General features: G+C 35.7%; 2 protein-coding genes across 5 annotated transcripts; both read right to left on the bottom strand.

Annotated features, from left to right (window-relative positions):
- Window positions 1-4,704: 4,704 nt before the first annotated feature.
- On the bottom strand, window positions 4,705-8,428 carry Strip (striatin interacting protein). Of its 4 annotated transcripts, none has more exons than XM_088047648.1 (11): window positions 8,410-8,428; window positions 8,194-8,272; window positions 7,392-7,795; window positions 6,803-7,340; window positions 6,378-6,749; window positions 6,087-6,331; window positions 5,809-6,036; window positions 5,584-5,758; window positions 5,329-5,533; window positions 5,184-5,278; window positions 4,705-5,135 (listed from the first exon to the last, which is right to left on the bottom strand). In XM_088047648.1, the coding sequence occupies exons 2-11, from the start codon at window positions 8,269-8,271 to the stop codon at window positions 4,971-4,973; spliced, it is 2,505 nt and encodes an 834-aa protein (XP_087903774.1). In that variant the 5' UTR covers window position 8,272; window positions 8,410-8,428; the 3' UTR covers window positions 4,705-4,970. The 4 variants fall into 4 exon arrangements, with proteins under 4 accessions (XP_087903774.1, XP_087903772.1, XP_087903773.1 ...); XM_088047646.1 differs by having other exon boundaries at window positions 6,803-7,116; window positions 7,165-7,340; window positions 8,194-8,424; XM_088047647.1 differs by lacking the exon at window positions 8,410-8,428 and adding an exon at window positions 8,323-8,407.
- A 1,395-nt stretch (window positions 8,429-9,823) lies between these two features.
- Window positions 9,824-12,432, bottom strand: LOC148167007 (V-type proton ATPase subunit S1-like). Its single transcript, XM_088048046.1, has 8 exons — window positions 12,214-12,432; window positions 11,954-12,065; window positions 11,636-11,906; window positions 11,498-11,583; window positions 11,319-11,452; window positions 11,181-11,270; window positions 10,917-11,085; window positions 9,824-10,870 (listed from the first exon to the last, which is right to left on the bottom strand). The coding sequence occupies exons 1-8, from the start codon at window positions 12,315-12,317 to the stop codon at window positions 10,664-10,666; spliced, it is 1,173 nt and encodes a 390-aa protein (XP_087904172.1). The 5' UTR covers window positions 12,318-12,432; the 3' UTR covers window positions 9,824-10,663.
- Window positions 12,433-13,094: the final 662 nt, after the last annotated feature.

The following is a 13,094-nucleotide window of genomic DNA, read 5'->3' as shown; positions in this document are numbered from 1 at the left end:
TTTGTTGCCACAGAAAACACAGAGCGTGAATATTGATAAACATCGTGAAAAATCATTTGGAATGCTCAGATTACGTTGTTAATTTGAAACATCGAGGAATTGAAAGTATGGGTCGAACGAGTAATAAAATATTTACGGTAGAATTGTGGTGTTTGGCATTTCGCTTGACGTAATGCGGGACGCAAGACCGCAAAGGGTTCCAAATATTTGAAATTTAAATAAATAGCGAACGGCGGCGGCTGAGGCGAGGGTGAGGACGAGAGTTCCACATCCGTCACCGGGATTACGAATTGGAGAGCATCTGTGGAGAGAAGTGCGCTGTGACATTCGTTAGTTGAGCTGGGAATCGCGAGGATAAGCCAGGCCAATCTGGCCGGGAACTGTTTGTGTGATTAATGCATCCAAAGCCTATCGACTCTGCTAAGACTATGGGCACAATGGTATATAGTGAATAAGTTGGGGCGACAAATGCGAGCGGAAAAGTTTGGAATAACTCACAGAAACTCGTTCAAGAAGAATGAATGAAAGATTTTTCATCATAGAATAAACGATTTTCGTCCTCTCACCCGGCGAGACGCCTCCACCTCCACTCAATCTTTAATTAGAACGAGATGCAATCATAAATTCCAGTCCTGTCAAACGTATAAACACTTGTAATCCTGTGCCACTCGCAGTTTTTGTAACTCTTCAACGTTGTCTGCATCCGCTTAATTCTCAAAGTGTCATTCCAGCGATAACTCACATGAACAGCGAGTATTTCATTATTAACGATTTCGTTATTAAAGTTGTTTGCTCCTGGAGCTCGGAGTGCAAAACGTAATTTCTTTTTAATAATCACCGGACACAATTATCTGAGTTTATTAAAATTACGCTCCTAACGCTCAGCTAATAAAATCGTTGTTTTTCAGTCACTCAAATAAAACCTAAGAAGTTTAAAGAGGCGTTTCGCCTAGTTTGCAACCGAAAAGAAGTGAATTAAATCTATCGATTTCCGAATAGAGCCGCCGTTTACAAAAGTTATTATTTTTTTGAATAGCAATCCTTAGCGTGAAAGCTCACCTATTTTCCGTCTTTTCTGCCATTGTTTGTATTGTTCGAAATTCGGGGTAGCTTTTGTTATTTGTGTTCTCCTAGGAGTGTTTCATTCTGGTGTTAATTGTTTGTCTGGGGGTATTAATACGAACGGCGGGTGTATAATAAATTGGTCCGGGATTGAGTGGAACTGAAACGACGGGGAAATCCACGGAATATAGCATTTCTAGACGGTTGATTGTATTAAGTCGACATAACGAGCGGGTAATTTAAGTGTTGTATACATACATAATATACAACGAAGGGTTTAATATGAGAGTGCGTATCTCAAAACACCACAAAGCCACTTTTATCGTACTACACTAACTACTCGTTGGAACTAAGAAATATGCAAAGTTGCCGACAGACATACATTTTATCATTCCTTAAAATCTGCCCCAAAAATTTCAAGTCGTTTTGACAAAAGCAACTTTATAAATTTCAAATACAAATGTCTGGGTGTAAAAGAACCCCAAACTCATCACGATCAAACTATGATTCAAATTTTTAAATAAACCAATTTCGATCGGTAAGAAATATAATACACCATTTAAAACAAAAATGCTACATTTATTTTCTCCCTAAAGAATCGAAAGCCTGATTTACACCCAAAAATTTTCAAAAATGTACACAACTATTGAAAATATTGGGAAACCGTTTGCGCCATCGTTTTTCTCGGAATTTTTACATAAAAGTTCTTAGATTTTCCCAAAGTTGCAGTTTTTTGCAAAAATTTATGATTAAAACTATGCCAAACGTTTGACATCGTTATCTCACTTATTTTTTGGAGTAAATTTGAGTTATTATACATCAGTGTACGCAGAATTTTCCGCAGAATCCAAATGTGGGATTGAAATTCAGATCCGACAACAAATAACTGAGTTATGGCCGATCAAAGTTTCGAATAATTGATTTTCATTTTTCCTCATTTTTCGTAATTTTTAAGGTTAAATATCTCGGAAACTATTTGAGATATTGAGATGCGGTTTGTGCCATTCTTTTTCTCGGCTCATTTTACGTTAGAAAATGGTCTCAAAAGCCCAAAATTCGATAGTCGATTTTTGCGAAAAAAAATTCCGACTCAAACGATAAAAATTTTTCAATTTTTTTATTTTTGGCCATAGCTTGTAAACTATTTGTCCTATCGATCTCAAATTTGGCCACTAGATAGATTTTGAGCTCCTCTTTCGACTGATGTATAATTCAACGCTATTAAACGTCGTTTTCATTTTGAAAACATTGATTGAAAATCACCCGAAACTGACGTTTTCAAAACAGTTTTTGGCCAATGCCTCGTTTATTTATTAAGGTAACTCAACAAATTTGGGTCTCATTTTACGCAGAATGTCACGCTGAATCCAAAAACATTATAATTTTTAAATTTTTGTCAACAAATAACCGAGTTATGGCCGTTTAAAATTTTGGGTTGTCGCCAGAGGGCCAAATTTTTGAAGGTTCAAAACAATTCGTGCTCGATATCTCGGAAACTATTTCAGATATTGAGATGCGGTTTGCACCATCGTTTTTGTCGCGATTTTTAACATAAGAAATAGTTCTTTGAATTTTCTACAGTTGAGATTTGCAAATTTTCGCAAAAATTCATGACTAAAACTATGGCAAACTTTTGATTTCGATATCTCGCTTATTTTTTAGAGTAAACTTAAGTTATTATACATCAGCGTACGCAGAATTTTCCGCAGATTCCAAATCTGGGATTTAAATTCAGATCCGACAACAGATAGCTGAGTTATGGCCGATCAAAGTTTCGGAAAGTTGATTTTCATTTTTTCTCATTTTTCCTAATTTTTAAAGTTAAATATCTCGGAAACTATTTGAGATATTGAGATGCGGTTTGCGCCATTCTTTTTCTCGGCTCATTCTACGTTAGAAAATGTTCTCAAAAGCCCAAAATTCGATAGTCGTTTTTTCGCGAAAAAAAATTACGACTCAAACGATGAAAATTTTTCATTTTTTTTATTTTTGGTTATAACTTGTAAACTATTTGTCCGATAGATCTCAAATTTGGCCAGTAGATAGATTTCGAGCTCCTCTTTCGACTGATGTGTAATTCAGAGCTATTAAACGTCATTTTCATTTTAAAAACATTGATTGAAAATCACCCTAAAATGACGTCTTCAAAACAGTTTTTGGCCAATGCCTCGTTCGTTTATCACGCAAAACTCAACAAATCTAGGCTCATTTAACGCAGAATGTCACGCTGGATCCAAAAACATGAGAATTTTCAATTTTAGTCAACAAATAACTATGTTATGGCAGTTTGAATTTTTGGGTTGTCGCCAGGGGGCCAAATTTTTGAAGATTCCAAACAATTCGTGCTCAATATCTCTAAAACTATTATAGATATTGATATGCGGTTTGCGCCATCGTTTTTCTCGCAATTTTTTACATAAAAAACAGTTCTTAGATTTTCCAAAAGTTGAAAGTTGCAAATTTTCGCGAAAAATCATGATTAAAACGATATCAAACTTCTGATATCGATATCTCGCTTATTTTTTGGAGTAAACTTGCGTTATTATACATCATTTGACGCAGAATTTTCTGCAGATTTCAATCTTTTTCAATGCAATAATTTTCAAAAGATCGAAATTACAAAATACAGTAGACCGGAATAGGGTTCTGTAGCTTGAAATTCATCATAATCAGACAATAACTTGAAATGAGAAATGTCAGAGTGACAGATTGAAACATTAGTCAGGGGTGTCCAAAATTGTCCTTGATTTCATAGCCGGAGATAATTTTATGACTTTTTCTTAGGTTTTTAAAAAATCGCAATTTTTAAACCAATTTTCTGATCACATTTGATTTTCAATATTAAAGCACATCTCCGTATTCTAATTCCGGACAAACACTCAAAATTTTAAAATAAAAGGTCGTAAATCAATTAAACGCCCACCCGCCACTGGATTCATCAAATTGTTTTTGTTTGTCATATTTGAAGACTTTTTAATGCTGTAAATCCGTTAAATTAGACACAATAAAAAAAAACGAGTGATAAGCTACGAATAATAAAAATTTTATTACGATGGTCTAAGCCAATACGTAAAAATTACAAGTTTTATCGAATTCTTAGAAATTTATGCCCATTCAATAAGAATTGATTTACTTTTAACGTCTATGAGTAAAACAACAATCACATTAGTCCGGCGCATCCACCAATTTGAATTAGGTAAGATTTTGGTCCGGAAATAAAAAAAAAAACAGAGAAAATCAATTAAAACACAGCACCGATAAAAATTCTTTATTCTCGTTACCACAAACTGACACTAAATATGGCAAGAAGAAAGGTTGCCGGGAGTACCGGAAGAGGAATTAAACCGTGTCCTCATGAGACCAACTGAGACGAAAATCAGCTTCATCTCAACGTCCGCCAGACCCTTTTCTTATGATTCATGCCACAATGTATCTTTGTCTGGTTTAAGCCACAAAATGGTGTCCTCTCTCTGTCTAAATCTACATATCTCCCATCTGCGATGTGTCATTTCCATTCATGTTACCGATATGCAGACACTCAACTTCAAGTTTCTGTTTATTAATATTTTTTGCTTCCTCGAGTTCAAAGTGTGATCAATGTCCTAGAAAATGAGAAATTATAAGGGAAAAAAAACAAATTGGTTTGTTATATAGCAAATATATTTAAATACTGAAGTTAACAAATTAATTCATCGCAATAGGAAAAGTTCAATTAAAATCAGTGGAACTAAAAACGTGGTTTAGTATCAAATTGTGAAGACTCCCAATGGAACAAAATCGATTAAACAATATCAAAAATTGATTAAAACGAAATCAACTGAAGTTGTGACGCTAGTTGTCGTGAGTTTTATATCAGACTTCAATTGGCAATAACTAAAACGCAAATAATTATTGCACAGATTAAAAATCTACACATTTTGGTTTAGTAACAGCTTCTCCCATTCAATAGTGTTTCCAAAAACTTCTTGCTCTAACCACAACTGATAGTGTTGTTTAAAACTATCCGATAAATCATACGTGGTCCCAAGCACGCTATTTAGACAGTTATCCACAGGTACAAATTCGCTGTCTTGCTACAAAAACAAGAAATTTATCTCCAACCACATTAGTATTCAACTTACAGGAGCTTGCGAGTATCTACGGTTGTTAAACCTGTCAACTGAAGCTCTGAGAGCACATTCTTCAGCTTGGAAATCCCAAGGTCTTGCATCCAAATCTACAAACAAAACGAAGTAGTCGAGTCAAACTTCACATTCTTGACTATACCGTTGCCATACGCCCAATCATCATTGAGTCTGTGTCTAACTTTCTGGTAAATTGCACTAATTGTCTTCATGTTAGACTTCCTCCACTGACGCCCTAGATATTTAGTTTGCATCTTCAACAACTTTAGAACATAGAGTTGGGTCATTGCGTGACGTACTTTCAGTGTGCGTTTCAGAATTGGAGCGGATTTGAAGACAACCAACATCTGCAAAACCCCAAAAATAATTTCAAAAAGAACTTCAAAGTCGTGGTTACCATAATGCGAGAGTGTTTCCATTTAGTCAGTTTGTTTAGAATTCTCAGTAAGTTGATACAAGAGAACATGTTCCTCCAGGAAAATGGTACCGCGTCCCCAATTAGTTCCAAACTTTCTGCGGTCAATTCTGGTTGATCTCCTATAACGCACGAAGGAAAATCCAGTATTGGGATTCTGGAAGAATGTTTTAACTCGTGAGTACTGGAGGTTTGGTACCATCTTACACATTCTTAGCTCCAACGTACGCCATGATGTTCTGATTGAAGAATTTCAACACGAGCGGGATGCAATTTGCGAAAACTAAATGCTGGGACATGAATTCGAACTGATAGATATGGTTCAACTTAAAATGCTTTAGAAGTAGTAATAGTATTGCTGATACTGCTTTCACTATAATTTCTTTATGTCTATTAACGTCAATTCCCAGTTTCATGGACTGTAGGACAGTCATTCTAAAATGAAGTTGTTAGCTGGGGAAACAGTAAAAATTAGAAGTAGTTACGGCATTTCTTCTGGCAAAACATCAGCCATAATGTTAATAGAATCAGTTTTAGCTTTTGAGGTAGGAGCTGCAGCTAGTAATATTTTAAGTAAAGCTATCATATACTGCGGTAAATTCGGCAACATCGCCTGATACAAAACTTCAGTAGGTGTCATTTCGATTTCACCTTCGCAGGTAGAGAGCGGATTCCGCGCTATTTCCTCTTCTTTCTGGATTTGCAACTCAGCTAAAGAAGTGTAGACGTGCTAAAACCCACCATCAGACAACTAATCCTCCAGTTACCAATTTTACCTCTTTCAAAGTCTTCACTCCTTCGTGGATTGGTAAAGGTAATCCTGCTAAGCTATCGCGATCACCTTGCAGACTGTAGCCTACAAACTTCAAACGCGCGGTATCCAAAAACATGTCTATATCTTTCTGGCGGACTTTCGGCTTCCATGGTAAACCTCTAGGAATGACTACTGAACTTTGCATGGGTGGTGACGTAGGCCTATTTGAGTAATTACTATACATTTGATTATTTTCTGTGTTTTCTGGAGGGCGGCGCTCGTCGTATTCTGATAACTCGCCAAGTTCATCACCGTTGTCTCCACCCACGAGGGTGGCGTCCAAATCCATTCCCAAAGATTCGTGGTCATCCAAACTGCTCTGCTTCATCAAATTCTGAAATAAAAAATAATTTTCACTTGAGTAACTCCCGTTAAGTTCATCCTTACCCGTCTAAACGGTCTCGTGTTCCTCTTCTGGTTCTGAGCCTCCAGGAGGTCGGAGGCACTGGCAGGCGGTGACGCAGCTCTCATTGTCTTGGCAATCTCCATGGTATCCTCGTCCAAATGTGGAAGCCCAGCACTAGCCCGCTTCTCGTCTTTCAGTTCTTTTAGAGTGGTCATTCCGCCTAGAGTAACGAGAATTAACTTCCAAAGAAGCAGTAACACTTTTTTCATAGGAAAATGAGGAGCTGCCCCGCTACAAAACCTTGTAACCATTCCAAGAAGTTTAACAATCAGTAACTCGTCGTCAGGGGAGTTTGCTGGAAAAGGGGATGTAACAAAGAGTGGAGAGGTTGAAGAAGAAGTACCAAGATCTGTACAAAATGCATCTATGTCGTTTTGATATTCAGTTAAACCTGAATCTTTTTCATTCCTGATTACTTCAGTTATTGTGTATAACACAGATAGAATAACGCGCAGATCGTGCGAATCTGCTAAGGAGACAGCTATTTTTCGCATAGCAACATGGGCAGCTGTACTATTCCTAAAATTAAACACCAAAAGTGTCGAGTTTGATGGGATTAAGTCGTCTTACTCAATTTCTATGTTAAGCAGATCCGTAAATGCGCTAAAAACTCCTAATTGATACAATAGCATGACATTGACCCTCGCCCATTGTTGCTGCTCAGCATCTGATTGCATTTCAGCCCAACAACCCTGAGCTATGTACAGAATACATCTTGCAGCCCTCATTCTCAAAGGTTTGCTACTAACTTCCAATTGATCAAGTAATTTCATTACTACCGACTTTCTTTGCTCGAGAGACAGCCTTTGCCAACATGGCGGCAAATTATATTGCTCCATTTGATCTTCAAAAGCTTTGACATTGAGTGTGAGCTCTGGTTGCTCTGTGTAGCTATACAACTCAGCAATTTCATTTGGGTGAGTATCAGCGTCATCATATATAAATTCAAGATCTGGGGATTCAATTCCACCACCCTGCAAAAAAGAAACAAACTATTAACGTTCTTGAAACTAAAAAAGAAAACTGGAGAGGATAAATACAGGAGAGGAACTCTGGGATTCAGTTGGTGTGGGTTCAACTGCAGAGACTTCTGCAATCTGTTGGTCAGACACCGTCCTAACAAGCCGAGGGAGGCGCAATTCCATTTCTTTTAAGACATCTTTAATTTTTTTCACGGTTTCCCCGTAATTTGACTTGCTACTACTAGCCATTGTACAAACTATTCTAAATTAAAAAAATCTGAAAGAAAAAAAAACGTGTATAATAAAAAATACTAACAAAACAACGCATCGGTATCTAGAAAAAGACCGAGAATTTCTGCGAATAACCTAATAAAAGTTTGTTATTATTATTAACAATGTCCGGAACTTACATCTGAGTCTTGACGTTGTCTTCTTATTATTTCTCTTAACCTAGGTAAGCCTCGCTTTCCATTTCCGTTAGGATCCATTCTGAAAGAACCAACATATTTATAAATATAACATTTCGTCACTTTACTGACAATTTGCAAACCAACAATTGTGACAGTTAAACAAAATCCGCCATTATTACTGACGTATATTGACCCGCGACGACAACGCCATCTTACCATTTTTCATACAAACCTCGGAGTTCCTTACCATTCTGTACCCAGATGTCACTCTTGTGAGAGCGGTAGATTCAAAATACGCACATTTTTTCGTTTTTTGGGTGACGCCAACACTAATGTCCCGTGCCAGAAATCCATAATATAAATAATATAAAAATACACTTTGCCAAATAAATATAAATAGTTGCTAGTTTTCCACAAAAATATTACTATGTAAAAAAACGCTAGAAAAACACATTTTTTTACTTTTTATAGTTTCGGAGATATCGAGCTGAAATAAAAAAATCACAAAAAATGCCATCCGCGACTTTAAACGGCTATAATTCGGTTATTTTTGGTGGCAATTTAAGATTGCTCCGTAAATAATCGAGCTAGATTTAGAAACCACATTTTTGCGAAATATGATTCTTATCGGTTAAAGGGCGTAGAAAACGATAGTGAAATCCACATCTTAATATCTGTCATGATTCTGGAAATATTTAGGTTCAAAAATCGGAAAAAAAAAGTATGAAAAACCGTCGAGCAAACTACACCTTTGGTAAGAGAATTTTTTTTTTTTAATTCAAGTTAGGATCCTATTCTTATGTAAAAAAAACGCGGGAAAAACGATGGCGAAAACCACATTTTTTTATCTTTCATAGTTTCGGAAATATCGAGCTGAAACCAAAAATATATCCCAAAAACTGTCCTCCGCGACTTTAAACGCCCATAACTCGGTTATTTTTGGCCGTACGTGAAAGTGAAACCACTTTTTAGGAATCTGCGTGTACTTGTCTGTAAAATGAGCTAAAAAAATTTATATTGCTCCGTAAATAATCGAGTTAGATTTAGAAACAAACATTTTTGCGAAAAATATTATTCTTATCGGCTAACGAACGTAGAAAACGATAGTGAAAACCGCATCTTCATATCTGTCATGGTTCCGGAGATATTGATTCAAAAATCGGAAAAAAAAGTATAAAAAAAAAAATTTGGATTCGATTTAGGAGCTTATTCTTATGTAATAAAAACGCGAGAAAAACGATGGTGAAAACCACTTTTTTTTTTCTTTTATAGTTTCGGAGATATCGAGCGGTAAAAATAATCACAAAAATTGACATCCGCGATATAAACGGCCATAACTCGGTTATTTTTTGTCGTACGCGAGAAAATAAGCACTTTTTGGAATCTGCGTGAACTTGTGCTTAAAATGAGCTATATAAATTTGAGATTGCTCCGTAATTAAGCGAGATAGCAACCGAGCTAAATTTAGAAACCTGACAGTCAACAAGTCAAAATCTCTCCAAATGTCATTGGCGTAGCGAGAAAATTACCAAAATTACAGGTCCGAATAGAAAATATTGGAAAACCTTGGCTCGTCTTTTTCAGAGGGATTTGATTTGGTGGTTAAAGGGAACGCAGAGCGAAAATAAAGTTATGTCTAATATATAATTTATTTAATTACAGTGTCTAGTACAGAGTCCTTGCACGAGACCATTTACTAACTAAAACCTACTCATTTGGCGTAAGTGAAAACCAAAAAGTGACTTACAAAATCTACATTACATATTTACAAACAGCCCATCACCTTTGAAAATCAAGTAGTATACATGCAGATGTAGTATTATTTAGTTACGGCGTTGAAATAATGTCTTCGTTCTAATGAATGAAAGTGCTGGAATGAAGTGAAACTAAAAAATAAGGTCACTTTTAAAATATAATACTATACAATATAACAGGGCTACAAAATATACTATTTACAAACGTATTCAACAAATAAGATGTAGGGTATATACAGTTTGCACCTCATAGCTTGCAAACCTACTTCAAGCTTATTATCATATACAATAACAACGTCAAGGCTACTTTAGTTAACAAATTATTGTACTTGTACATCTACCTGAACAACAAGTTACCATTTATACGAAATTTCAAAACATGTTAAAAATACTATTGTCATATACATATAAACTGTGTATATAAATTAGGTCTTCCGATCTACAGGACACTAGTTCGTTATTTGCGCGTTGGTGGAGTACTTCATTGTATAACAAGCTTTAGGTCCTAAAAAATTTGAAGACAAGCCATATGGCAGTTAGCCCATTATTGCAACCCTGACAGAAACATGGATGGTAGACTGGTAACACATTTATTTATACAGATATATCACAAGAACCAGCCATCATTAAAAATTTCTGTTCAGGTGCAATACTGTGGAAGACAACTAAATGATGATAATTGAATGTTGAAAACAACAAACAATGATCATCTAGGATTATTCAGAAGCAGAAACTGTAATTGTTTTTCCTTTAGGATCATCGAAACGATCCATGGTTTTAATGTCCATCATCAAAGTCAATCCGGAAGTTATTATTATGAGCATCAAAGCTGTCACAAACAATCCGGACCAAATAGGAACTGAAGTAAACCCTACACAGTCGTACGCATCGCCAAATTTACTACCATTTGCAAAAGCTTGGAACTAAAACAATCTTTATAGAACTGCAATTTTGTTTAAAAGACAGTACCTGGAAGCCTGGCAAAACAAGAGATGTTGTACCATCAGACATGTTAAATCCACTACAGTGGTATGAGAAACCAACAGGGGCGTAAAGATTTTTTGAGCCGTTCAGAAATTTGCCATTTGCAACTACGCCCACGTACCAGTATTTGTGCAAATTTTTGACAGCATAAAACCTAAAAATTCAGTTTATAGTTATTCATAAAATTGTGAACGCGTTAACAGTTTGACCACTACTGATACAGTTTTTGCGCGAAATTGAAATGCTTACGTGAGTTTGACGTCGCCTTCTGTGAGTGTTGCTGTAACATTATCACCTTCCTCATTTACGACATAAGTAGCGGCCTTAGTTATGTTTTTGCTAAAATAAAATCAGTAGAGTTTAAATCTCTCAATTAAATTGAACTACCTTCCATATGAACCTGGTCCAGTTAAATAAAGCAAAGTGGTACCAGATTTAAAGAAAAAGCTCTCGTCTGTTTTCGGTTCCTCATTTTGAAGTAAACCTCTTGTCCTGCTGTGAGTAACATCCTCAGGTGCGACCTAAAATGATTTGTAGAGCTGAAGTAGAGTTAGAGCAACTCTTACCCAAGCAGTGTGGTTTGCAGTGTACAACACCAAAACGTTATCATGTTGTTTCAGGGCATCTTTATAGATGGAGACAATATCAAGATCTGTAAAAATCCCCATTAGAAAAAAAAAATCTGAGAGAACTCATTGAATTACCGTGACGTTTTAACATATGAAAACGTGTTTCGTCGTCTCTAGCATCATCCAAGTTAATGATCCAGATGTTTTCTTTAGGCACATTAAAGCTGCTGAGAATTGAAGTAATAGACATTTCAGTTAGAGGTCTATTGACTTGTTTAATAGCTCCAATGGAGTTTTGGACGTAGGGCCTATAACTAACAAAGTTCCCTTCCTTTTTCAGTTGCTGGAGGTTCACAAAAGCTGATTGCCCGTTTTGGTCGCGTTGAACAAAATCTTCAGGACTCAACTAAAAAAAATCGTTATTTTCACACTAAAAGTGAAAACTTCACTTACATTGCGTTCAGCAAATACAATAACAAAAGGATCTTTCTTCAAGTACTCCAAAAGAGTGTCTTTAAACGAATCTTGACTAATTTTGTGTAATGCAGGGACATGTTCTGACAGCCTGAAACAGTCATATGACTTTAGTTAATAAAAAAACCTTGACGAATAAGGACATCAAATATGACTTAATACGACCCCAATATGGAGTTTTAGTGCCCCAAAGTCATAAAATTGACACTATTAATATATTGGAACAAAAATAAACTTACTTGTTCGTTCCCCACATGAAAACAGGCACAAATTCTGCACATTGTACCAAATTATTGCTAAATACAGCTACTAAGAACACAAAGAAATAATTATAACGGGCCATAATTATTAAAACTAAAAATGTTCTACACTTTTACAGTATCACGTGAATTTTGGGAGTAGTCAACATCTGACAATCAGATGGAACAAACGACTGGCGAATCACAGCGACACCAAATGACAGTAAAATTGGGGCCATCTGTCGGACAAAAATAAAAATAGTTACAGAAAACTGTATTATTACAAAACAAGGCGGGAAGCGAATAAAAATTGGGGTAAATTATAAAAAAATTAAACAAACATTTCAGCTTTAGCAATAAGTTATTAATTAACAAGCAAATTAAAACAAAATGTTTCTAAATGCGCTATAAATTATTAATTTTCACACTGTTTTCTATTCGACGTAAAGTGGGTTCATTCATTTTTACCAGCTTTTCGTAGTAAAATTCGACAATTACTTCAAGTTGACATATAAATATTTTTAAACTTAGCTTTATTTCGCTAATAAATTTATCCTGACAAAAATACCCTAAAACTAGGTATAAAAGTCGATATCTCCGAAACTATGACATGTATCGAACTGCGGTTTGGAAAAACGTTTTCCCCCCACTTTTCTACCTAAGAATAAACAAACTTCTGATATCGACATCTCGCTTATTTTTTAGAGTAAACTTGAGTTATTATACATCAGTATACGCAGAATTTTCCGCTGATTCTAAATCTAGGATTTAAATTCAGATCCGACAACAAATAACTGAGTTATGGCCGATCAAAGTTTCGGATAGTTGTTTTTCATTTTTTCTCATTTTTCCCAATTTTCAAAGTTAAATATCTCGGAAAC

The sequence above is a fragment of the Gnatocerus cornutus genome, chromosome 10, assembly GCF_029298725.1.
Source record: "Gnatocerus cornutus isolate USDA-ARS CGAHR chromosome 10, icGnaCorn1.1, whole genome shotgun sequence".
NCBI lineage: Eukaryota > Metazoa > Arthropoda > Insecta > Coleoptera > Tenebrionidae > Gnatocerus > Gnatocerus cornutus.
The sequence above is the reverse complement of the archived record's forward strand: the minus strand, read 5'-3'. Positions and strand labels throughout refer to the sequence as shown.